This window comes from Macaca mulatta, chromosome 7, assembly GCF_049350105.2.
Source record: "Macaca mulatta isolate MMU2019108-1 chromosome 7, T2T-MMU8v2.0, whole genome shotgun sequence".
NCBI classification, from domain to species: Eukaryota; Metazoa; Chordata; class Mammalia; order Primates; family Cercopithecidae; genus Macaca; species Macaca mulatta.
The window spans coordinates 22,007,360-22,033,967 of NC_133412.1; the positions used below are offsets into that span (position 1 = coordinate 22,007,360).

Sequence of the window (26,608 nt, forward strand, 5' to 3'; positions counted from 1 at the left end):
GGTGCTTTTGAGTGAATTTCCATATTCAATCTGAAGTCACAAAAGCTTTTCAGCTCTTCAGTACTAATGACTAGTGCCTTGTCTGATGCCAACCCACTGAAATCTTAGGAAAAATAATAGTATCACATGAAACAAAAGCCCATGGATCCAGTACATATCCTGGATGTCAAGAAAAAAAAAAAAAAGGCCTATGTCTACACAATAGAAAGAATGCTATCTTCTGAGAAGTGTTCCTATTTCCTTTTGAGTGACTGCTAACAATTAGTGGCTTACCTCTGCTGGGTGGTAGTTGTGGAGTTGGCTGTGAATAATGAACTGCAGCCAATCATTTGCTTTGGCACATTCTCTAAGGTAAGATATGCTTAGTTTCATATCGTGTAGCCTGCAGAACTGTACCACTAATGCCCACTGGCTGCTAGATTCACTGGATAACCTATAATTAGAATTAGAGGTGGGGGTGGTCAAGAAAAAACAAAAAATTCATTAAAATATAGCTTTAGTTTGAACTGGAAAATGAGTAAATATGATATAAATTAAAGCACAGTATATTCTCCAATAAATACTAAATATTTATTAGGCTACTTTGAAAAGTAGATTCTTTTTTCATTCTTTTTTTTTTTTTTGAGACAGAGTTTCACTCTTGTTGCCTAGGCTGGAGTGCAATGGTGCAATCTTAGCTCACTGCAACCTCTGCCTTCTGGGTTCAAGCAGTTCTCCTGTCTCAGCCTCCCGAGTAGCTGGGATTACAGGCAGGCACCACCACGCCCAGCTAATTTTGTATTTTTAGTAGAGATGGGGTTTCTCCATGTTGGTCAGGCTGGTCTTGAACTCCCAACCTCAGGTGATCCGCCCGCCTCGGATTCCTAAAGTGCTGGGATTACAGGTGTGAACCACTGTGCCTGACCGAAAAAAGTAGATTCTTTCACCCATAAGGCAGAATAGCTAGCTTATCATACTGGCACAATTCATTCCTTCCCCAAGGCATCAATCAAATACCTATTTATACTGGCTGTGTAGCATCCTTAGGAGAACTGAGGAAGTTGTCAGTCAAGAAACTTTCTGAGCACTTAATTCTCTTGCTCTATTCACTTTAGAGTACTCAGAGGCCTGGTGGGTACCTGGGCCTCCTCACCACAGGGAGGGTACACGTTTCTGCTGCAAGCAGGATTCTGCCAAGAACAGAATCAGTGATAGGATATACAGAAAAAGGGTGCCTTCTCAGGGTCTGGAGTGGTTAGGTCAGCCTCAGCGGGGCAGCATAGAGAAAAACAGGCATGAAGTGTAAGGACATGCTTTTACGTACAGTCACTTCAGCTTCCATTATCAATTGACATAATACAAAGAAAAAATTAAGGACATTACTTAAAGTCAAATTTTAGAAGACCCATCCCACATCATCCTCTTCTTCTCCTTCATTTTTTTCCAATCCTCCAAGACATCTGAACCCACATCTTCTGGCATTTCAACATGTACCATTTAAAAGACTTTTCTGACTAGCAGGGCAGTGGAAGAGACAAAGCTGCTCTCCTTCTCTTGGTAAGTCCATCTCTAAAGAGAGAACTGCTGTCTTCACCTTCTTTTCACTGATGGCAAGATGCAATTAAAATCATTATTCATTTACTGAGCATCTGCTATATGCTAGATAAAGAAGAAGATAAAGTCTAGTGGGATTTAGTGGAAACACCAGAGTTGTTCAAAGAAAAACTAGGCAAATACAGGTTGGCATAATAAGCTTGTTAGAAAAGAGGCTGAGACTGCAACTCACAAACCTCTTTATTTCCTGTTGCTGAATGCTGTTCCATGTGCCTTCTTCTAAGAGAACAAGCAATTCTTCTGTGGTTGCCTTTTCATCGTCAGCTAGTTTAGATAGTTTTTCGGCTGTAAGAAATATAAACAACAAAATACAGTCAAGAGAAAAAGTCAAAACCTGAGCAATTCTGTTTGAATAGTGTGGCTCAGGGCCATTTCAGAACCCAATTAAAGTGCCCAAGAAAGTGAGATAAAGAACACACACTCTGCAGGAAAAGGATAAAATCAAGAAGATAGCCATTTTCTCCCCAAGCACTCAAAAATCAATGCCTTAGACCTAGTCACACCTTCTCTAAACAAAGCAGGCCAAATAAAAAAAGGTGCTGTACCTACAGACTCTCTGATAAAGCTGTACTGAGCATCTTCATTTCTGCACTTGTATCTCAAAATTATATTGGCCACTTTCATATCAACTCTGAGTTTGAGGCTGTCAAGGCCAAGCAATTCTAAGAAACAAACACATGCAGCTCCTACTGAAGGTATGTGGAAGGAGGAGAGCCCTATAACATAGGCTTCATTGCCTACTTGCTGGATCCTGAAAAAGAAAGGAATCAAAATCACATCAGCACATGAAAATTATTTCTCACCAGGAAAAGCAAATGGAATTAAATCAGTGACACATGGAGTGCCAGCCATGTGATTTCTGGCCTCCTCTCCCTTCCCTTTTGCCCCTTGCACGTACCCGTTTAGGTTCCTGGTAGCTTTTCAGTTGTCTTTTGGCACAAGAGCCCCCCATTCCCTTAAGTTGACTTTCTAAAACACTTACTCATAGTCTAAATTATTCTTGCTTCCAACTTCATCCAGAAGACATGAAGTACAACTTCTGAAAGACTGCCAACTTGTGATTTTATCAATTATGAGTATGTATACGAACTACAAAGAATATCAATGCCACTTAAAGTTTGACATCATAAAGCACATTTAAAAAAACTCAGATAGGCCTTTTATAGGAATAGAAAATTTGAGAAAGACATAATAAATTACTATTTATTTTTATTATTATTTTTTTTTGACATGGAGTCTCGTTCTGTTGCCCAGACTGGAGTGCAGTGGCGTGCTCTCGGCTCACTTCAACCTCCGCCTCCCAGGTTCAAGTGATTCTCCTGCCTCAGTCTCCCGAGTAGCTGGGACTACAGGTGCCCACCACCATGCCTGGCTAAGTTTTGTATTTTTAGTAGAGATGGGGTTTCACCATATTGGCCAGGCTGGTCTCAAATTCCTGACCTTGTGATCTGTCCACCTCAGCCTCCCAAAGTGCTGGGATTACAGGTGTGAGCCACCATGCTCAGCCCACACAAGACATTATTAACCATGTTATTAACATGTGGAATGGGAGACTGAGGGATATGTTTTATTTTCACCTTTCTAAACTACTTGAATACTTTACCATAAAAAAGGTATTACTTTGTTAATTATAAAACAAACCAATAAAGTAAATCTATATTTAGCTGTTCATTATAGCAAATGCTCCTCTCAATTCTGTGCTTTACAAAAATGAATTAAATGAATTATTAAAGACATTAAATATAGAATTCACATCTCATCATATAATTCCTTAAGTTCTGGGGTACATGTACAGAACATGAGGGTTACATAGTATACATGTGCCACGGCAGTTTGCTGCACCTATCAACCCGTCATCTAGGTTTTAATCCCCGCATGCATTAGGTATTTGTCCTAATGCTCTCCCTCCCTTAGAATTCCCTCTCTAACCACTAATACCTGACAAGCTCCTATATGATTTTAAATCTGATTATTTTTCAAAATATATTTATCTTTTTTCCAGTTAACAAAAATCACACACACTGAATGCCAGAAACTTGGGACACACAGGGAAGCACAAATGAAAACAATAATCACCATCCAAATGTATTCACTGTTAAATGTGGTATGTTTCCAGTATGTTTTTCAATGTATGTGTAAAATGTTACAGATATGCCCTTTTTTAGAATACAAATTATAATTTATTTTACTTTTTTTTTCAGTGGCAGAGTCTCACTGTTACCCAGGCTAAAGTGCAGTGGTGTGACCATAGCTCACTGCCTACTTGAACTCCTGGGCTCAGGTGATACTCCTGCTTCCCAAAGAGCTGGGATTACAGGGGTGAACCACTGTACCCAGCCAAAATTATATTTTAAATACTCACAGTTGCTTGGGAGTCTTGCTTTTGATTAATTCCTGGACCAGAAAAGTACCAAATGCAAATGATGGCCGTCCATGATGTAAATAATAAGCAAAATTCAGACGTTCCACTACAGCGTATTTATTAACCAGGTCAGGGCTAGAGAAATGTGGGAGATGACTCCATGCATCTGGGAGGAAAGTGAAACAATATCAATTATCTGTACATCACCATAATTAATTTCAGATTTGCACATGGAAAACTTAACTCTCTAATGATAAAAGAAAACTGGTTGCTGTAATCATTTTGCATCACTATGTATCACTTTGAACTTACCAAAACCTGTTTTATTTTACTTCAACATATAGAGATAGCCTTCATTTTATACAAAGATGTGTATCTGAGAAGTTGCATAAAAACCATGGTAAGAAATGATGCTCTGGCTGAGTGCGGTGGCTCACTCCTGTAATCCCAGCACTTTGGGAGGCCAAGGCAGGAGGATGACCTGAGGTCAAGAGTTCGAGACCAGCCTGACCAACATGGAGAAACTCCATCTCTACTAAAAATACAAAATTAGCCAGGTGTGGTGGCGCATGCCTGTAATCCCAGCTACTTGAGAGGCTGAGGCAGGAGAATAGCTTGAATCTGGGAGGCAGAAGTTGTGGTGAGCTGAGATTGTGCCTTTGCACTCCAGCCTGGGCAAGAGTGAAACTCTGCCTCCAAAAAAAAAAAAAAAAGATGCTCCCTCCTACCATCCCATTAAACTTACTTGTAATTTTAGTTGCTTTTTTTTCTGTTGAGAGACTTTTAGGATCTACAATCAGCACTCTAGAGCTGATTGTCTCTAAACGCCTGAGTACTTTGAAATCTTCTCTCTTCTCTGGGCTTTTATGATCTCCTAAGTAAAATAAGCAAATTGGGCTAGATGATCTTGGAAGGCTGTGCCAGCGGGAATGCTCCATGACATTTTGTTAATGGAATCTTCCTCCTGTGAGGGCTGCGGTCATTGAACTACAGCTTTGGCAGAGACCTGGGAGGGTCTGGCTGCCAGTGGAGCAAGGCTCAGTGATTACTTGGGGGTGGAGAGGGATGTCTTCTCTCCGTTTGGGTCTTCCTGGCCACAGCTCATTACATCTGTTATTATAGATACTAATATATAACTGCGGGGGGAATTCCCAGTATCTATAACATCCCTATATCTATATCCCAGTATCTGTAACACATCCCTAAACCAATGGAGGAACACGTGCTGGGGACATAAGAAAGCAGACCCAGAAGTGACTCCTTAGAGGGCAATGTGCATGCTCATTTTGGGACAACTGTCAGAGAGCTAAAGCCATTCTGGTTGAATGTGTAAAACTGATATAAAAAAATAACTTTAGAAGCTGTCCCAACTGATTTCATTTAAGGATATTGTTTACAGGGGTGGAAGGAAGCTCTAGTCTGGCAGGTCTAGTATCTCAGAGGTAATAGGGCTTTAGACTCATAAATGTGTTTGAGGCCGAGCGTGGTGGCTCACTCCTGTAATCCCAGCACTTTGGGAGGCTGAGATGGGTGGATCAACTGAGGTCGGGAGTTCGATATCAGCCTGACCAACGTGGAGAAACCCCATCACTACTAAAAATACAAAATTAGCCAGACATGGTGGTGCATGCCTGTAGTCCCAGCTACTCAGGAGACTGAGGCAGGAGAAGCACTTGAATCTGGGAGGTGGAGGTTGCAGTCAGCCAAGATCGCGCCATTGCACTCCAGCCTGGGCAACAAGAGTAAAACTCCGTCTCCAAAAAAAAAAAAAAAGTGTGTGATTCCTGGTTTTGATACCACTAGTTGCATGACCTTGAGCAACTTATTTAACTTTTAAGAATTGTATATATTTAAAGTATACAACATAAATGGTTTTTTTTGGGTCTTTTTTTTGGGACAGGGTCTGGCTCTGTCGCCTAGACTGGAGTGCAGTGGCACAATCTTGGCTCACTGCAACCTCTGCCTCCTGGGCTCAGGTGATCCTCCCACTTCAGCCTCCCAAGTAGCTGGGACCACAGGTGCACTCCACCACACCCGGCTTTCTTTAGTATTTTTGGTAGAGATGAGGTCTCAAAATCCTGAGCTCAAGCAATCTGCCTGCCTTGGCCTCCCAGAGTGCTGGGATTACATGTGTGCACCCAGCCTCTTCTTTTCTTTTTTTTTTTTAAGATAGAGTCTTGCTCTGCTATCCAGGCTGGACTGCCATGGCACAATCTTGGCTCACTGCAACCTCCGCCTCCTGGGTTCAAGCGATTCTCCTGCCTTAGCGTCCTGAGTAGCTGGGACTTACAGGCATGTGCCACCACACCTAATTTTTGTACTTATAGTAGAGACGGGGTTTCGCCATATTGGCCAGACTGGTCTCGAACTCCTGACCTCAGGTGATCTGCCCACCTCGGTCTCCCAAAGTGCTGGGATTACAGGCATGAGCGTGAGCCACCATGTCCGGCCAGCCACCGCACCCAGCCCACCTAGCCTCTTTCACCAATGTTTGATGGTTTAACATGTACAGATCTTTGACCTCTTTGATTAAATTTATTCCTAAGTATTTTGTGTTCTATTAAAAAACAGAAATGGGATAGTTTTGTTCATTATCTTTTTCAGATAGTTTGCTATTGATATATAGAACACTACTGATTTTTGTATGTTGATTTAATATCCTACAACTTTCCTGAATTTGTTTATTAGTTCTAACAGTTTTACTGGTAGAGTCTTTAGGATTTTCTATATGCAAAATCATGCCATCTGCAAACAATGAAAACTTCACTTCTTCCTTTCTGATTTGGATGCCTTTCATTTTTTTTTTTGCTTAAATGCTCTGGTTAGGACTTCAAGTACTATGTTGAACAGAAGTGGCAAGGGTGGGCATCCCTGTCTTGTTTCTGATCTTAGAGGAAAAGCTTTCAACTTTTCACTGCTGAGTATGATAATAGCTGTGAGCCTGTCATATATGGCCTTTATAATGTTGAGATGCATTCCTTCTATGCCTAATTTGTTGAGAGTTTTTATTATGAAAGGATGTTGAATTTTGCAAAATGCCTTTTCTGTATCTATTGATATGATCATATGGTTTTTGTCTTTTTTTTTTTTTTTTTGAGATGGAGTCTCGCTCTGTCGCCACTCACGGCTGGAGTGCAGTGGCATGATCTTGGCTCACTGCAAGTTCCGCCTCCCAGGTTCACGCCATTCTCCTGCCTCAGCCTCCCAAGTAGCTGGGACTACAGGCATCCGCCACCATGCCCAGCTAATATTTTTTGTACTTTTTAGTAGAGACAGGGTTTCCCACAGTTTTAGCCGGGATGGTCTCGATCTCCTGACCTCATGATCCACTCGCCTCGGCCTCCCAAAGTGTTGGGATTACAGGCGTGAGCCATTGCGCTTGGCCTGCTTTTTGTCTTGCATTCTGTTAATGTGGTGTATAATTTATTAATTTGTGTATGTTGAACCACCCTGGTTTTAATTCTGTATTTGATGATCCTTTAAGTTCAGAAAGGCAATAGCCAATAACCCTATCATTATAAAATCTGTTAAATATATGCAAAAGGAGCTTTTAAAATTCATTCACAAAGGTCATTATACAATAAAATCCCTTTTAACATATTTATGTGAGTCCTCTGTTCACCAAAGCCAATTCACTGCACCTTTCTCCAACAGGTAATTTTTTTTTTTTTTGGACACAGGGTCTTGCTCTGTTGCCCAGGCTGGAGTGCAGTGGCATGACCAAAATTCACTGCAGCCTTGACTTCCTTAACTCAAGCAATCCTCTTGCCTCAGCCTTCTGTAGGACTGTAGGCACACACAACCATGCCTGGCTAATTTTTAAATTTTTCTTTCACCTTCTTGACCCTTATCTTCTATACCTGGCTAATTTTTTGTAGAGACAGTGTCTTGCTATATTGTCCAAGCTGGTCTTGAATTCCTGGCCTCAAGCAATCCTTCCACCTCAGCTTCCTAAGTGTTAGGATTACAGGCATGAGCCGCTACACCTGGCCTCCAACAGGTAATTTTAGAACGTTTTTCCCTCGACACTAATTACCCTTCTATAACCTCCATTTGTTATCACCTACTTTCTGATGTTGTATTCATAGAGCATGAATATCTTAGAAAGATGGTACCATCTTTCTATTAATAAGACCAACAGAATAGCTCAGATTAAAGTTCCTCTAAACCCAAGAAAATATCAGAAAAAAAATGTCTCTTTTTAGATAAATCTGAAGTCAGAAGATATTTTGATGTGAGTCTAGTCATCTCTTGGTATCCATGGGATTGGTTCCTGAAACTCTTGGATACCAAAATCCACAGAAGGATGCTCAAGTCCCTGTAAAATAGCATAGTATTTATATATAGCCTATGCACATTTCCCCATACACTTTAAATTACTCTAGATCATTTATAATACCTAATAAATGTAAATGCTATGTAAATAGTTGTTATACTGTATTTTTTTTTTTTTTTTTTTTTTTGAGACGGAGTCTCGCTCTGTTGCCCAGGCTGGAGTGCAGTGGCGCGATCTCGGCTCACTGCAAGCTCCGCCTCCCGGGTTCCCGCCATTCTCCTGCCTCAGCCTCCCAAGTAGCTGGGACTACAGGCGCCCACAACCGCGCCCGGCTAATTTTTTGTATTTTTAGTAGAGACGGGGTTTCACCGTGGTCTCGATCTCCTGACCTTGTGATCCGCCCGCCTCGGCCTCCCAAAGTGCTGGGATTACAGGCGTGAGCCACCGCGCCCGGCGTTATACTGTATTTTTAAATTGGTTTTTTTATTGTTCTTTTTTTTTTAATTGTTTGTTTGTTCTCTCAAATATTTCCCATCTGAGGTTAGCTGAATCCTTGGATATGGAACCCAAGGATCTGGAGGGCTGACTCCAGTTAGAAAGAAAGAATCACTCCTGTCATGTACTATTCAATTGTCTCTTAACCACTTACTACCTATTTTTAAAAAAAGACAACACAGTGATCTGGTTCCAGAAACTAGTTCTGGAAAACAGTGTATCTGCTCTTGTTTTCAAAGTTCAAAGCTTATTTCTGAAATAAAGTTGTATTTTCTCATGGAATTCCAAGGACTTTCCACATTGTGACCTGATTCCTAAAAAAAAAAAAGGCTTGAAGACCCTCGAGGTATCTGTCATCTTACAAAGGTCTTACCTGAAAGTACATTCCCTCTTTGAGATTAAAAAAACTGTCACATGCCCTATTTGCATTCTTGTGAGAACAGAGCGACTTTGGCAACTTGTAATTACATATAAAGCCATTCATTAAATATTTGCTGAGTGTGTGTAAGGCACACAGTACTGAAATGAGCACATTTGAGTTTTCTATTCAGAAAAGACCATAATTTTTTAGCAGGTTGGGGCTTAGTATGGAGATTGTGTATAAGAGAAAATTCAATCTAAAGGGAAATTTTACTCTGGCCTGGTGCAGAAGCCAAGTCACCACCCAGTGTTACTACATCCACATTCAGTGGTAAAACCATAAGAAAACAGAAGGAAACATGCAAATTAAATACAGTTTTCCAATTTTATAAATATGTATTGGCTGGGCGCGGTGGCTCACGCCTGTAATCCCAGCACTTTGGGAGGCCGAGGCGGGTGGATCACAAAGTCGGCAGATCGAGACCATCCTGGCTAACACGGTGAAACCCCATCTCTACTAAAAATACAAAAAAATTAGCTGGGCGTGGTGGCAGGTGCCTGTAATCCCAGTTATTCAGGAGGCTGAGGCAGGAGAATGGCATGAACCCGGGAAGCACAGCTTGCAGTGAGCTGAGATTGCGCCACGGCACTCCAGTCTGAGTGGAACGAGACTCCATCTCAAAAAAAAAAAAAAAAGTATTATATTTTCAAGATAACAGTTTCATTTACTTTGTGATTTCCTCAAGTATGTTTTAAACTTCTAAAAATGGCAGGGAACATGCTTTCAACTTCTCTGTGCCTCTACTCTACCTGGTAGAGTGCTCAATTTCCAAGAGTTAGAATGCCAGGTCAAGATGTCACCTAAGTGATGGAGTTGGAGCCATCACAACAGGAGAGGGGATTTTGTCTACTCTCTAGTAACTTCACTGAGAAAGGGTTTTTTTTTTTTTTTTTTTTTGAGACGGAGTCTCGCTCTGTCACCCAGGCTGGAGTGCAGTGGCCGGATTTCAGCTCACTGCAAGCTCCGCCTCCCGGGTTTAAGCCATTCTCCTGCCTCAGCCTCTCGAGTAGCTGGGACTACAGGCGCCCGCCACCGAGCCCGGCTAGTTTTTTTTTGTATTTTTAGTAGAGACAGGGTTTCACCGTGTTAGCCAGGATGGTCTTGATCTCCTGACCTCGTGATCCGCCCGTCTCGGCCTCCCAAAGTGCTGGGATTACAGGCTTGAGCCACCGCGCCCGGCCGAGAAAGGGTATTTCTATTCGATAAATGCAATAAGCACTACTTTTTTCAGCACTCAACAAACATTTACTGAACATCTACTGTAGGCTTGGCATACACTGGACTCTGGGCACGAGGTAAATTCTATATATCAAAATTTGAACTTATAAAACATATACATTAAGAAATTCATTTTTATTTATGTCAACAGATATTTATTGGGTACATACTATGTACAAAGTACTAATGCAAAGCCTAATTTAGGGTAATATAGGCAGAGGCACCACAGATAACATGATATTAAAGATAAAAGAGAAATAGAAAAAACAGTTTAAGAACAGAAAAAAATAAATCAGAGAAAGTCTTATGGTATTTATACGACAGCAATGTGTGTGAATCTGGTACTTAAATGCCTTGCCTCCTTTTATTCTCATAGTAATGTGTTAGGTGGTCACTGTGATTAACCTCATTTCAGAGAGAACTAAAGAGGTTAGATCACATGACCAAGGTCACACAGGTATTAATTACATGGTAGGGCCAAGATTTGTTTAATGCTGACACCTATGCTTTTAATTTTTATGATACTATACTGGAAATAAAGAATAATTTTTTGAAAGGAAGAAATATAATCAAATAGTTACACATTACCTTTTTCAGCAAGTACAGCACTAGTAACCTAATACATTGACTTTTAACTCACAATATGTTTTCAATTCTGTCTTCTGCGAACTATTTTTCCTTTGGAATACACCTTTACTTTTAAAATAAAAAGCAATGAGAAAACTAGATTGGCTTTACATATATTAACTTCTATAGTTAACATTGCTAAAACATATCTCAAGAAGTACCCATGATGACTTACCTCCTATAGCTAGTGTGTTAGCAGACTGCCAGCCAAACAATCTGCTAGGATCAAAGGGTGATAATGACTGAAAAAGGGGAAAAGTTAAACAGAATTAGAAATTCATTGATTCTAAAATAGGTAAACAAAATTATATGAAAGGACTTCAGAGGTAGTCTGCTTCCCCTTTTCCAAGGCAATTTAAAGCTTATCGTTCTGGACATAAATTCTTTGAACACAGCCAGAGTACAATGGTGCAACCTCAGCTCACTGCAACCTCCGCCTCCTGGGTTCTACCAATTCTCCTGCCTCAGCCTTCCGAGTAGCTGGGACTATAGGCACGTGCCACCATGCCTGCCTAATTGTTGTATTTTTAGTAGAGATGGGGTTTCACTATGTTGGCTAGGCTGCTCTCGAACTCCTGACCTCAGGTGATCCGCCCAACTTGGCCTCCCAAAGTGTTGGGACTACAGACATGAGCCACTGCACCCGGCTCCTTTATAGAATTATAAACCTTATGCTATAAACCTTATAGATACTAGGAGAATATGTGTATTCAGGGAAAAAACGAAAAGCCTTTTGAAATGAGAAATAGGCAAAGGAAGGTGTTCTTAACCGAGGGTCCCTGACTAGGCTTCAGGGAGTCTGTGAATCACTTTGAAATGTAAGCAAAATTATATGCATATGTGTAATTTTTCTGGGTAGAGGGTTTGTAGCTTTCTTACATTCTTAGAGGTTCTGAAAAAGATTAAAAAGCATTGATTTAAACAAACATCCCTGATTCATTGAGAAGAGATAGTCAGAAGTTACAAGTGGCAGAATAGAATGCTTTTGATGAAAGCAGCAGACAGGTATGTTGGTCAACTGTTTGCTCTGACCCACCTCCACCCTTCCCACTCTGCTCAGCATTGCAGGAAACTACATTTCCCAAGCTCCTTTGCCCTTTGGCTACCAGATAAATATAGCCACAAAGACACTGTGGGAGACTAAAGATGGGAAGAGAGAAGTCAAGATATTCCCCCCCTGCATTTTCCTGGGGCATCTACCTCCATACTCTATGTTCCCACTTCCCATTAGGCAGTCTGGTTGTTAGTTTAATTCCCAGAAATGGCTCCAGCTTCTGGGTTCTGGTAACACCACTTTTTTGCATTGTTCTTGCAGCCTTAGGGGTGCAAGAACATGGCTTCCTGTTTTGTTATCTGGGGTTGTCTCACTATCGCGTTTGGTTTCTCCATTCTGCTATGATGCTGTATAAGTAATTCCCTACGTTAAATGCCCTCCAGTTGAAAGATCTAGAGTGATTTCTGTTTTCCTGGCTGAATATTTAGGTCTATCAGACCTAAATATTGACCACCTAAATACTGTACCTGAATAAGGTGGTAGAGTGTAATATCAGATGGCAGGACACTAGGAGGAGTGCACTGTGGGAAGAGAGCAGTTTTTAGCTTGGGGTAAGGAGTTAATGCCATCTTCAAAAGCTGGGGATCCACTTTCTTCAAACAGTTTTCATTTTCTTCATTCTGAACAACCTAAGTAAAAAGACAGATAACAGGTTGGAGAGCAGCATTTTTCTCTTCTCAAAGTTTAAGTCTTTTTTTCACAAGAACCCTGTGAAACAAGATTAGCTTGAGAAGAGTATGTGGTAGTGAATATGGCATTAGACAAGTAGTCATAAGTTAACAGTTCTTGTTCTGGTTCTGAAACAAACTGGCTATGTGACCTTAGCTAGATATTTAATATCAGGTCTTTGTTTCCCCAGCTGCAAAATTAGGAAGTTCAGCTAGATCAGTGGTTTTCAAGTTGTATAGAAATTGTTTGAAAAACAGCTCTGCCAATATTTAATTCAATAATATATATTTTAAAATATTTACAAACTACTAGATGACTTCTCACTCAACTCTAAAGTTATCCTATGACTCTAATTTCTGACAGGTGATTAAAAATAGACAATTAAATAGTCGTGTAAGGTATACTGCCACAATCTAAAAAAGGTGGTATTAAGTTAAGCTAGCACCAGTAAGAAACTTTTGAAGATTCGATATTAAACAACATTCTTAATTTCCCTCTAAACAGGCCACTCTACTTCTAAAAAGCAAAGATGGGCACATTTCCATTAGGTCCCTCAATAAAGTTTATATGGGTAGCTGAAGATTATGGTTTCCTTTGACCTAAGAGGGCAAATAGTACAGAATAATTACCAAGCCACAGATCTAAAGTATTCTTACTCCCTGAAGCAAGCAGATCCTAATTGTATTCTGAAAACAAATCTGGAGTATTGGAAAACAAACTAAAGGGAAAAAAGAATCTCTACATAACATATTCATTCCCCTCCCCACCCCCACCCAGCTTTTTTTTTTTTTTTGAGACAGGGTCTCACTTTGTCACCCAGGCTGAAGTGCAGTGTAATTTTTGTATTTTTAGTAGAGATGGCATTTCAGCACGTTGGCCAGGCTGGTCTTGAACTCCCGACCTCAAGTGATCCACCCGCCTCGGCCTCCCAAAGTGCTGGGATTACAGGCGTGAGCCACCGCGCCCGGTCATGCCCAGTTAATTAAAACAAATTTTTTTTGTAGAGACGGAGGTTTCGTCATGTTGCTGGTCTCAAACTCTTGTATGCAAGTGATCCATCTACCCTGGCCTTCCAAAGGGCTGGGATTACAAAAATGAGCCAATGCGCCTGGCTTCATTCCCTTTAAATTGTAGATATCAAAAATTTTTCCTTTTTTTTTTTTTTGAGACAGAGTCCCGCTCTGTTGCCCAGGCTGGAATGCAGTGGCGCAGTCCTGGCTCACTGCAACCTCCGCTTCTCAGGTTCAAGTGATTCTCATGCTTCAGCCTCCCAAGTAGCTGGGATTACAGGCATGTGCCAAGATGCCCAGCTAAGTTTTTTCTATTTTTAGTAGAGACAGTGTTTCACCATGTTAACCAGGCTGGTCTCAAACTCCTGACCTCAAGTGATCTGCTTGCCTCGACCTCCCAAAATGCTGGGATTACAGGAGTGAGACACTGCACCGGGCTGAGATATAAAATCTTAAAATTCAGCCTTGTCCTCTGCTCTTTAATCTAATGAAATACTTGAATATAGTTATATTTTAATATCAACTGAGATCTAGACAATCCATAGATAATTCTGCTAAATTTAAAAATCAGTCCCATTTTGTTGTAAAGTGCTATCCATACCTGGCTGACACCCCCAGGAGAATACATTGTAGTAGCAAGGGCCAGGAGGGTATGTCCTTCCAATAGCATACTGCTTACACTGGCCTGATTGGTGGGAATCAAAATCTGAGCATTTGCGAGGCTAGCCTGGAAGATCAGTTTGGGATCTGGAAAATAAAAGACAGAGGGATAAATACTAAATTAAGAATTACATAAATGTGAGAAAAATAATATAAATTTTTAACTCTATCTACAGTGAAAAAAAAAAAAAAGGACTTCCTAAGTGTAAAAGCAATGGGAAAACATCACAGAGGGGAAAAATGAAAGATTTGTCTACACAAAAATAAAAACTTCTACTCAAAGACAATTAAAAGGTAACAATGGGCCGGGCGCGGTGGCTCAAGCCTGTAATCCCAGCACTTTGCGAGGCCGAGACGGGCGGATCATGAGGTCAGGAGATCGAGACCATCCTGGCTAATACGGTGAAACCCCGTCTCTACTAAAAATACAAAAATCTAGCCGGGCGAAGTGGTGGATGCCTGTAGTCCCAGCTACTTGGGAGGCTGAGGCAGGAGAATGGCGTAAACCTGGGAGGCGGAGCTTGCAGTGAGCTGAGATCCAGCCACTGCACTCCAGCCTGGCCGACAGAGTGAGACTCCGTCTCAAAAAAAAAAAAAAAAAAAAAAAAAAGGTAACAATGAACTGAGAGAAAAATTATAACAAATGACAACCTAAAGAGTTGCTGAGTTTGTCCTCAACAAAGAGCTCATCCAAATCAATGCCGAAAATACTGACTCTAACAGGTAAATGGGCAAAAGAAATAACCAATTTATGAAGGAGGAAATATAAATGCCTGACACATAAAAGTACATAATTCACTAGCAACAAAGAAATGCAAATTAATTAGATGCCATATACTACCTATCAAATTAGCAATAATTTTTAAAAAATCATCAAGCATTAGAGCTGGTCACAGTGAGTAGAGACTGGGACTTACAATAAAATCATAAAACTGTACAACTCCCTTGGAAAGCAATCCGGTCCTACAGCAAGAACCTTAAAAACATGTATAACCTTTGACCCAATAGTTTTATATCCCAAAACCTATCTGTACTAAGAAAATAATCTGAAATAAGGACAAAACTTTATATTGAAATATGTTCAAGACTACTATTTATAATAAATGGAAAATGGCCTCGTCAGAAAATGAGAGAACAGTAAATTAAATAAGGGTATATCCATACAATGAAATATTATGTAAACATTTAAAATGGTCATTGTCTTTAAGAATGTGGGAAAATTCTGTTATAATATTACACAAAAAAGCAGTATATAAAAACACAGATGTTTCTTGTTGTACAATATTCTGTCACAAGGTAGGAGCTCAATAAATATTTGTTAGGTGAATGAAATACAATAGAGACTAGGTTTTTAAAAAGTACAGTGAAAATAACTGGAACAAAATACATTAAAATATTATCAGTGGTTACCTACGGGTGGTTATTTTCCTATGTACCAAGGCTACCCATGGAGGTATTACTTTTTAATTAATTAATTAATTAATTTATTTTTTAAAGAGAGACAGGGTCTTGCTCTGTCAACCAGGCTGGAGTGCAGTGACACAATCATGGCTCACTGCATCCTCTAACCCCAGGGCTCAAGTGATCCTCCCATCTCAGCCTCCCACATTGCTGGGATTACAGGAGCATGCCACCACACCTAATTTTTAAAAATCTTTTGTAGAGACAGGGTCTTACTATGTTGCCCAGGCTGGTCTTGAACTCCTATCCTCAAGTGAACCTTCCACTTTCCTTCCCAAAGCACTAGGATTACAGGTGTGAGCCATCACACCTGACCAGTATTACCTTCTTGATAGCTGTCTGTGGTTTCTAATTTTTTTTTAAGCAATGAACATATATTACTTCATAATCAGCATGCAAAACCAGAAAACAAAACCTACATTATGAAAAAATTCTGCATTTCGAGAGAAACTGGACATTATATGTAACTGAAAGACTGCTGACATTCCTTGTCTGTGGTCATTCAGCCTGTCCCCTTTTCCCTGTTTCTGGGATAACACCAGCTAAGTCCTCAGGGGTAACAAGGCTTTTCTGTCTGATTACAACCAGAGTAAGCCTCTACATCAGCAGCTCCACTGCAGAGGACACAACAATCTCACACATACTATGGATTTCTTTTAACTCCATTTGGAGTTCCTTACTAAAATATTCAAAACAGCGATCTGGAAGACAGACCACTTCTTCATGGAAAAAGGGTGCCAGTCGACCAGAGAGCAGGAATTCAGCCTCTGACAAACTGGTGGGACAAGGGAAATCCTAGAGCACGATGCTAAGGGGAAGGGGACAAAACCACGTAAAGTCTTTGCTCCAGGTCTAGCTTTTCTTGGCTGGCTGGCAGCTAACCTTTTTGGCCTTCTACTTCTTACCTAAAGTGTGAGCCTAGATTACATTCAGATAGTTGACCACAGCCAAATAATTTATTTAAAAGAGTTCACAAGTTTAATACCATTCAACAGACCAGTGATTGATCCAAAGAAAGTTTCTGTGTTTAATACAGTATACCCATACCTGTTAAATTACTGGCAACTTGTCGACACTGAACTAAAAATTCAAACCAAGGGTGTGCTTCATGTAACTCTTTTTTTTCCAAAAAGGGACAATTTTCAGGACTAAGTCTGTATATAAAACAAACAAAAAACTTCTTTGGTTAACATACAGGATAAGACAATTACAACCATGTTTGCTCAGGTGATGATTAGCATTTAAAAAAAGAATCTTGGAATTAAAAAGTAAATATAACACAAAATACTCCCACTCTTGTGTTGTATTTTACACATTCTTCATGATCTGGAAACAGACAATTTCAGAGACAGAGATTTTAGAGACATCATATGTTCACTACCATGAGGAAATTTAACCAACTCTTTGTCAGATTAATAGATACCTTGTACTTTAAGATACTTCATATTTTATTGGTTTTTACAGCAAAGACTTTTTAGCATATTCAAACTTAATAAGAGGCTTTTTAAAAACTCTTACAAGCCAAGTGTGCTGGTGTGCGCCTATAGTTCCAGTTACTTGGGAGGCTGAGGTGGGGGAATTGCTTGAGCCCAGGAGTTTGAGGCTGCAATGAGCCATGATTGTGCCACTGCACTCCAGTCTGAGTGACAGAGTGAGACTGTCTCAAAATAAAATACAAATAAAAAGCTTACACAACTACAGAGAGGTTACAACTGAGGAATTATGGCTCAGAATACATACTTTGAAAATACAGCTCTTAAATCTGTTCTCTTGCCAGTAGCTTTGGAGACAACATTTCTAAGTAAGACTAATGATACGACACATCAAAAACTCCTAGTCTGTTTTTTTTTCTTTTTTTGAGACCAGGTCTCACTGTATTGTCCAGGCTGGAGTGCAGTGGCGCAAACATGGCTCACTGCAGCCCGGACCTCCTAGGCTCAAGCAATCCTCCCGCCTCAGCTTCCCAGGTAGCTGGGACTACAGGTGTGTGCCACTATGCCTGGCTGATTTTTCACTTCTTTGTAAAGAAGAAGACCCACTACATTGCCCAGGCTGGTCTTGAACCTTTGGGCTAAAGTGATTCTCCTGCCTTGGCCTCCCAAAGTGCTGGGATTACAGATGTGAGCCACTGTGCCCGGCCAATTTCTAGTCTTTACTACACAAAATAAGTAAAATAAAAATGCTGCCTATGAGTGTACAAATGTGGGCTCTTAATTTTTATTCATTCTGGAATAAAAATTAAGTAGAATTAAATCAGCTCTTCCACTTATTAGCTGTGTGCCTTAAGTAAGATACTTAGTCTCTCTCAAAGCCTGTTTCTTCATCTGTAAAATGGAGATGCGAGTAACTACCCCATAGAGTTTTTGTGAAGATTAAATGAGATAATCCTTATAAACTACTTAGTTTAGTGATAACATTGTAAACACTCATATATTAAAGACTACTTCTATTGTTATTGTTATTACTGACCCAATAGCAATTAACACTGGGCACAGATATGATTCTGCAGGTTAATCTTAGGTAGACATATACTGATGTATTGCTCTTTCTTTCTCTGTGTGTGTCTATATAAATATAAATTTTAGAGCATATTTAATATACCTTGAAGTGAAATACACCTTGCTATGAAATCAAAGTCATTTAGCATTCTCTTGGTAAACAAAGTATCAAAGTAAACTCCAAGTGAAACTTTAGAATCTTCCTCTCAAACCTTTTAAAGCATTTCTTTCATTGTATTCTAAAGTCAAATTATTTAAAAGGTTAACAGAGATACTACAGAATTAATATCACCAAAAAAACACATAAGCATTTTGCTGAATGTAATACTGAACTCAAAGATGTATCAGTTGTTGAGATGAAGAAAACTACTTCAAAAAGATCAGTATTCCTCGTGTGAATGCTTACTATTTTCCTAAAAGTCACGTTCAGGAGTCATATGCAAAGAGAAAATGTGAAGACCTGATCAAGGACAAATGCATTCTCAGTACTCACTTGTAACAGTCAAGGTAGACATAAAGAAGATGCTGCAGACTGTGCTCCAAACAATAGAGAATGAATTGAGAATGGAAATCCCAACCTTCTTTGGTCTTGTAGTTTTGAACAGGGAGGGTATCCTGTATTACACCTCCAATACGGCTCAGTCTTAGGAGGAAGCATTCAAAGTCTTCCAGTTCAGATGCCAGAAAAATCCCATTCCTATGGACAGATTTACAGGATGGCAAGTTAAAAAGTCGCTATGTTCAGAGTAGACCAAATCACGTCCACAGTTTAAGTCTCAATTACTTAAAAATAAGCATTGACAAATTAATGCTGCCACTTCTTACTCTATATGTTCTCTGACACATATTTTGCGGATTTCTAATAAAATTTTCTGCACCACTGTAGTATTTAAAAGTAGTAATGACAGACTCAAATTATCTTTATTATTTTAAAAATCTAAATCAAGCTATTTCCATTTTTCGGTTTTTGACAGGAACCATTACCCAGTATAGCAACAGTGGTTAACCCTTGAAGCTGGATGCTCTAAGCACTGAGAAATTCACCAAAATATTCAAACAAAATCATCATGCTACATCAGAATAATTTAAATAGACCAACTACTGAACAAGAATAGAAATCTGCATGTAAATATTACTTTTTACAAAGTTACTGTTACATCATATATACCAAAGGAGTAAAGAAAACATACACCTGTATATGGAGTTTATAGAAACATCATGGAACCACTAACCTAATTATAGAACATTATAAGCCCTTGGTGTATTCCTCCCCCACTGCATGCCCTTTGCTACCTCCAGAGGTAGCCACTATCCTGACTTTTATGATAGTCATTCCCATACTTTTTTTTTTTTTTAATTTTTTTAGTAGTTTTTTGTTTGTTTGTTTGTTTTTTTGAGACAGAGTCTCTCTCTGTCGCCCAGGCTGGAGTGCAGTGGCCGGATCTCAGCTCACTGCAAGCTCCGCCTCTCCGGTTTACGCCATTCTCCTGCCTCAGCCTCCCGAGTAGCTGGGACTACAGGCGCCCGCCACCTTGCCCAGCTAGTTTTTTGTATTTTTTAGTAGTTTTTTTTTGGGGGGCAGGGTTTTGCTCTGTCACCCAGGCTGGAATGCAGTGGTGCCATCTCAGCTCACTGCAAGCTCCGCCTCCTGGGCTCAACTGATCCTCCTACCTCAGCCTTCTGAGTATCTGGGATGACAGGTATGTGCCACCACACTGTTTTTAAATTTTTTTGTAGGGACGAGGTCTATGTTGTCCTGGCTGGTCTTGAACTCCTGGACTCAAGCAATCCTCCTGCATAGGCCTCCCAAAGTGTTGGGATTACAGGTGTGAGCCACTGTGGCCCTTTTACTTTTATTCACAGTTTTATTACACCTATATGTAATCCCAAATAATTTAAGATTTTGCGTATTTTGAACTTTGTATTATGTGGAACATTCTGGATATATTGTTCTCTACCTTATTTCTTCTACCCAACATTGTATGATTTAGCCATGTTGATACCTCTGGGTATAGTTTGTTATTTTTCATTATTATACAGTATTCCATTGTATGAATATACCATATTTATCCACTCTACCATTGAGAAAATTTAGCCATATTTATGATAAAAACTATCGGCAAACTAAACATAGATGCAAACTCCCTTAACTTAAAAGGCATATCTAGAAAAATCTTTCTAGCCAGCATCATACTTACTAGTGAAACACTGAGGTCCATTTTAGTTGTTCCTAAATTTCGGGTAAAATAAATTTGCATTTCCTTACCTACAAATGAGGAAGAGCATCTTTTCCTGTTTACTAGCCATTTGTGCTTCCTCTTTTGTGAGAAGCTATGTGCTGGTATCCTTCTCCTCAGATCCAAGCTCTACTCTGCATCACCCTACTCTGTGTTCCTGGAGGCTCACCTCTATGGGTTCTACTACAAGACTCCAGTGTCCTCAGACTTCTGTTTTAGTTCACCCAATGGGAGGGCTCCATCAGGAGATAAGAGGAAATACCCTGGCTCTCTCTGTGCTGGGTGACTACAGCTTGGCTGACACCCTACACTAAGGATCACAACTCCTGTCAGGCAGCTCTCTTGGTCTCAGTGACAGATCTTTGCCCCTTTAGGCCTTTTAGAAAGCATATATCCTACTACTCCCAAGGTTGTGAAGGTATTCTCTTATAGCATTTTCCAAATTTTATACTTTCACATTTGACATTTAGGTGTTAACATCTACCCAGAACTGATTTAATGTACAATATACGGTAGGGAGGGGAATCTAATTATATTTTTTCCCCATATAGCTATTCAGTTATTCCAGCCCCATTATCAAAAAGATGGTTCTTTCCCCACTCTTGTGCAGGACCTCCTCTGTCATATGTAAAATGATCATACACGTATAGGTCTGTTTCTATGCTCACACTTCTGATCTCTACCCCAGCACCAATACTCTCACTATCTTAACTGCTACAGCTTTAGAATAAGTTTTGATATCTGGCAGGGCAAGTTCTTTTTCAGGGCTCTTCTTGACCCTCTAATTTATTTTTGTTGTTGTTTTTTTTGAGATGGAGTCTCACTCTGTCTCCCAGGCTGGATGGAGTTCAGTGGCTTGATCTTGGCTCACTGCAACCCCCATCTTCTGAGTTCAAGTGATCCTCCTGCCTCAGCCTTCTGAGTAGCTGGGATTACAAGCAAGTGCCACCATGCCCAGCTAATTTTTGTATTTTCAGTAGAGACGAGGTTTCATTATGTTGTTCATGCTGGTCTCAAATCCTGACCTCAAGTTATCTGCCTGCCTCAGCCTCCCAAAGTGCTGGGATTACAGGTGTGAGCCACCACGCCCAGCAGACCCTCTAATTTCTATATAAATATTTACAATCAGCATGTCATAATCCACACACACATACAAAAAAAAAAAAACGGCTGGGATTTTTACTGAGATTGCACTATATTTAAAGATCAACTTGGTAGCAGGCTTGTCTTTCTCCAAATCTAAAGAGAATGCTCACAGTGTTTCACTAGTAAGTATGATGTTGGCTAAAAGGATTTTTCTAGATACCCCTTTTCAGTTAAGGGAGTTTAGGCCAGGCGCGATGGCTCACGCCTGTAATCCCAGCACTTTGGGAGGCTGAGGCAGGTGGATCACGAGGTCAGGAGATCAAGACCAACCTGGCTAACACAGTGAAACCTCGTCTCTACTAAAAATACAAAAAAAAAAAAAAAAAAAAAAAAAATTAGCTAGGTGTGGTGGCAGGTGCCTGTAGTCCCAGCTACTGAGGAGGCTGAGGCAGGAGAATGAGGTGAACCTGGGAGGCGGAGCTTGCAGTGAGCCGAGACACCGAGACAGTGCCACTGCACTCCATCTTGGGTGACAGAGTGAGACTCCGTCTCAAAAAAAAAAAAAAAATTAAAAAAAAAAAAAAAACAAAACAAAAAACGCTGGGCGCGGTGGCTCACGCCTGTAATCCTAGCACTTTGGGAGGCCAAGGCAGGCGAATCACAAGGTCAGGAAATTGAGACCATCCTGGCTAACACGGTGAAACCCTGTCTCTACAAAAAATATAAAAAGAAATTAGCCAGGTGTGGTGGTGGGCGCCTGTAGTCCCAGCTACTCAGGAGGCTAAGGCATGACAATGGCATGAACCCGGGAGGCGGAGCTTGCAGTGAGCCAGGATCATGCCACTGCACTCCAGTTTGGGCGACACAGCAAGACTCCATCTCAAAAAAAAAAAAAAAAACAATTAAGTTAAGGGAGTTTGTATCTATGCTTAGTTTGCCAATAGTTTTGATAGTCAATAGGCTGAATTTTTATCAAATGCTTTTCTGTATCTAATAGGGTGGTATGATTTTTCTTATTTAATCTGGTGGCATAGAGTTCATTAATTTACTAATTTCATAATTCTAAAACCATATATACATTAATTTAAAAACCAAATGCTAAGCAAAATATTAGGTAAGCTGACAAGTTCTATAATATTTACTAGTAGTAAATAAGAGCATTTAGTGCAATGGAGAGAAGAATGAATAGAAAATCAGGGACTGGCTGGGCACAGTGGCTCACGCCTGTAATCCCAGCACTTTGGGAGGCGGAGGTGGGCGGATCACGAGGTCAGGAGATGGAGACCATCCTGGCTAACATGGTGAAACCTTGTCTCTACTAAAAAAAAAAAAGAAAGACAGAAAATCAGGGGCTAAGGGATTTAAATCTGTAACTAACTGGCTTGTGCAAAGCACTTAACATCCCTGGATCTGACTCTCCATATCTTTAAGTTGGGGAGGAAAATACAGCTGCAAGTATACCGCAGTAAGTATAAATAGAAAATAATACATAAAAATGTTTAAGAAACTTAACACACGTTATTAGCTTTCTTTATACTATTTCAACAGGTTAGAAAGATAGATTAAATGGAGCCATATCAAATTGTTGATATTCAGCCATTTTTGACCCACAGAAATGGCAAGTTCATATGGTTCAATTTAACAGGTTTTTCTAAATGAATTGAAGTTTAAAATCTTCATATCACTTCAAGAGCTACTCCCCCTCACTATTTCTTAATTCAGCAGTTCTCTTACTTCAAGAACATGCACAGTACACACGTAGCAATACGAAGCACAGGAGACAGGATACTAAGATATGCCCTTCTCAGCTCTTGTCACTTGTTCCTTATAGCCCTACTGAAAACTGAACATTTCTATACCAAAGTGCATAAAATGTTTTGGGAGAAGCCTGCAACTAGAACTTAAGAGCTTATTTACTACCCACATGACGTAAAATGCCTGTGTTCTTTTTTTTTTTTTTTTTTTTTTTTTGAGATGGAGTCTCGCTCTGTCACCCAGGCTGGAGTGCAATGGCGCGATCTCGGCTCACTGCAACCTCAGCCTCCCAAGTAGTTGAGATTACCTGGCATTATGCCTGGCTAATTTTTGTATTTTTGTAGAGACAGGGTTTTGGCCAGACTTGTCTTGAACTCCTAACCTCAGGTGATCTGCCCGCCTTGGTCTCCCAAATTGCTGGGATTACAGGCATGAGCCATCGCGCCTGGCCATATGAATATGACTTTAAAACTTCACTGTAAGATGATACCCTTTAAATTTTATAGTAATATGAAACAGCACTGCATTGGATTTTTTGCATTTTCAAAGGAAAATGCTACACCATTATTTTTTCTTGCTCTTCCCTTGTACTCTTCCCACTGGGGATTAGTTCAACAGTTACAATACCTGGCCAGCTTATCTAAAATTTCATTCCTCATGTAGTTGTTACAGGAAGTATTCTGGTTAATAACATCAATAGTCAGAAGGGGCCATTTGTTCTGCTGAAATGAAGTATAACCATGCTGGGTTTGAAATTCTCCAATCCATAAGATAATGTTTAACCAATCATGGCGAGCTGTGAGGTATCTCCAGAGGGCTTCAGGGGAATATGATTTGTATTCTACATGAAGAACAAAACACATTTTAAAACATAATTATGTTTATTGACATGTAACTGAACACTAAATTACTGAGCAAATGTAACAATCTGGACATAACTATTTATACAATATGTTAATTATTCAGTTTCTTTTATTATTTTATATAAAATCCTCTGTTTCTTTTACTATTTTCTTTTTTTTTTTTTTTGAGACAGGGTCTCGCTGTGTTGCCCAGGCTGGAGTACAGTGGTGCACTCACGGCAGCCTTGACCTCCTGGGCTCAAGCGGTACTCCTACTTCAACTGCCCAAGTAGCAGGGACTGCAGGAATGTGCCATCATGACTAGGTAAATTTTTTCTTTTTTTTTTTCCGAGACAGAGTCTCGCTCTGTTGCCCAGGCTGGGGCGCAGTGATAAGATCTCGGTTCACTGCAACCTCCGCCTCTCAGGTTCAAGTGATTCTCCTGCCTCAGCCTCCCAAGTAGCTGGGATTACAGGCATGCACCATCACACCCAGCTAATTGTTGTATTTTTAGTAGAAGCAGGGTTTCACAATGTTGGCCAAGCTGGTCTTGAACTCCTGACCTTAGGTGATTCGCCTGCCTCAGCCTCCCAAAGTGCTGGCATTATAGGCGTTAGCCACCACGCCTGGCTGCCCAGGTAATTTAAAAAATATATATTCTGTAGAGATGGGGGTCTCACTATGTTGCTAGGCTGGTCTTAAACTCCTGGCCTCAAGCAATCTTCTCATCTCGGCTTCCCAAAGTGCTGGGATTACAGGTGTGAGCCATCGTGCCTGGCCGCGCTGTTCATTTTAAAATCAGTATTACAGCCAAAGAGCTAGATGTAGCTTCTAATTACTATGGTGGTTAAAATGAAACTTACGTATTAGCTGTACATTTCACTTACCTGTTCAACCCTCTTTTTCCCTTCTCTTTCCCTTAATATAAATAAAAACTTTATTTCAGAAGGGTAAGGATGAAAAGAAAAAGATGAATTAAAAATAATAAACAAAAACTTCAGCTATAATAGTAAGCCAGAATTTTACTCTCTGAATTGCTACCGTTTACCACAGTTATGCCCCAGATCCCCTATATCATGGCACAGATCCCCAGTTTACACAAGAAACTCAGACTATTTGCAAAAACAAAGATTGTCACTTTGAAGCTGGAATGAAAACTCAACCTTGAAATCTCAATTAACTATTTTTTTTTTCCTTTTATTAGCACATTATAAATCCCTCCCAGAAACTCTGGGATAAGAAAGAGGTCTTAATGCAATGATTTGCATTTTAAAAAACCTGAATATTATTTCCCAAAAGGAATTCTAAAATTGAGACACATCAAAATATTCAAATACCAATACCCAATTTAATCCTCATTCAGTATGCTCATATTTCAGGCTCTCTCACACTTGCCTTCTGGACTTATCCTGGGGAGAATGATGGATTCCTGTGTTAGTTGATCCCACCACAGAGCCCAATTTAACACAATTCTATGGTCCTGTTTGTTAAATTCATCTTTACAATCATATTTCAGGAATGAGTCCAAAACGGATTTGTGCTTGAAAAAATCTTGTTCCTTTATCCAATACCTAAAAACAGTGATATAAATTGTTTTTTAATTTTGGAGAAAAATACATCATTCCTTTTTTATCTGCTCAAGAACATCTACTCTTTTGGAGAACACATAATTCTGATTATGCAAATATTAAAATGACAGAAAACTCTTGAGTCCCTTCTGTCTGATACAAGTTTTATCTCCATGGAGAATGCAGGCTCAGTTCCACATAAGAAACTTGCGCTCACTAACAATTATAAACTAAATACTATCTACAGTATTCTAATATTATCAAAAGGAGACTAATGAGACTACCTGGGAAATGACTGGATTTGCATATTTTCTTGGAAATGTCCCAAATAAAGCTTCTCAACTTGATGCACGAAGTCTATAGTTCTTTTCTCTTTTTCAGAAAAATAATTTTTTTCTTTTAAAATTTCAACCTTGAATAAAAAGCAGTGACTTTACAAAAATCAAGCACATTTGCAAAAAATGTCATGAGATTATCAAAGAAGATAGTGCTGAGAATTAAAGATTAGAAAAAAAGTAATGAGATGATATGCCATTCAAGAATTATATTTTGAACATTTGAGTCAATGTATATTAAACACAAATTTTCTTTTGCCACAAATGTAAAATAGTCACTTAAGAAAGATGAAGGGGAAAAAAAAGATGAAGGGGAAAAAAAAGATGAAGGGGTTGTCACACTTTTACTTATTAGATATTAGTTGAACATTAAAATTGCTTAAAGTTTTTCTTCCAAGGTTTTCTTCCAAGTTTTTCACGCAGGCTTTCTAGAAAATGTAT

The 26,608-nt window shown here is 39.7% G+C and overlaps 1 protein-coding gene across 3 annotated transcripts in view; it reads right to left on the reverse strand.

Moving 5' to 3' along the window:
- SPG11 (SPG11 vesicle trafficking associated, spatacsin) overlaps positions 1 to 26,608 on the reverse strand; it is a 103,077-nt gene that overhangs the window by 34,862 nt on the left and 41,607 nt on the right. For all 3 annotated transcript variants that reach the window (XM_015142126.3, XM_015142125.3, XM_077939309.1), the window contains 12 exons: positions 26,117 to 26,244; positions 25,660 to 25,835; positions 24,050 to 24,263; positions 18,838 to 19,041; positions 16,894 to 17,000; positions 14,327 to 14,472; positions 12,514 to 12,675; positions 11,168 to 11,234; positions 3,956 to 4,121; positions 2,139 to 2,344; positions 1,770 to 1,878; positions 274 to 433 (listed from right to left, as the gene is read on the reverse strand). In XM_015142126.3, coding sequence (XP_014997612.3) covers positions 274 to 433; positions 1,770 to 1,878; positions 2,139 to 2,344; positions 3,956 to 4,121; positions 11,168 to 11,234; positions 12,514 to 12,675; positions 14,327 to 14,472; positions 16,894 to 17,000; positions 18,838 to 19,041; positions 24,050 to 24,263; positions 25,660 to 25,835; positions 26,117 to 26,244 — 1,845 coding nt within the window. The remainder of the gene's footprint in view (positions 1 to 273; positions 434 to 1,769; positions 1,879 to 2,138; positions 2,345 to 3,955; positions 4,122 to 11,167; positions 11,235 to 12,513; positions 12,676 to 14,326; positions 14,473 to 16,893; positions 17,001 to 18,837; positions 19,042 to 24,049; positions 24,264 to 25,659; positions 25,836 to 26,116; positions 26,245 to 26,608) is intronic.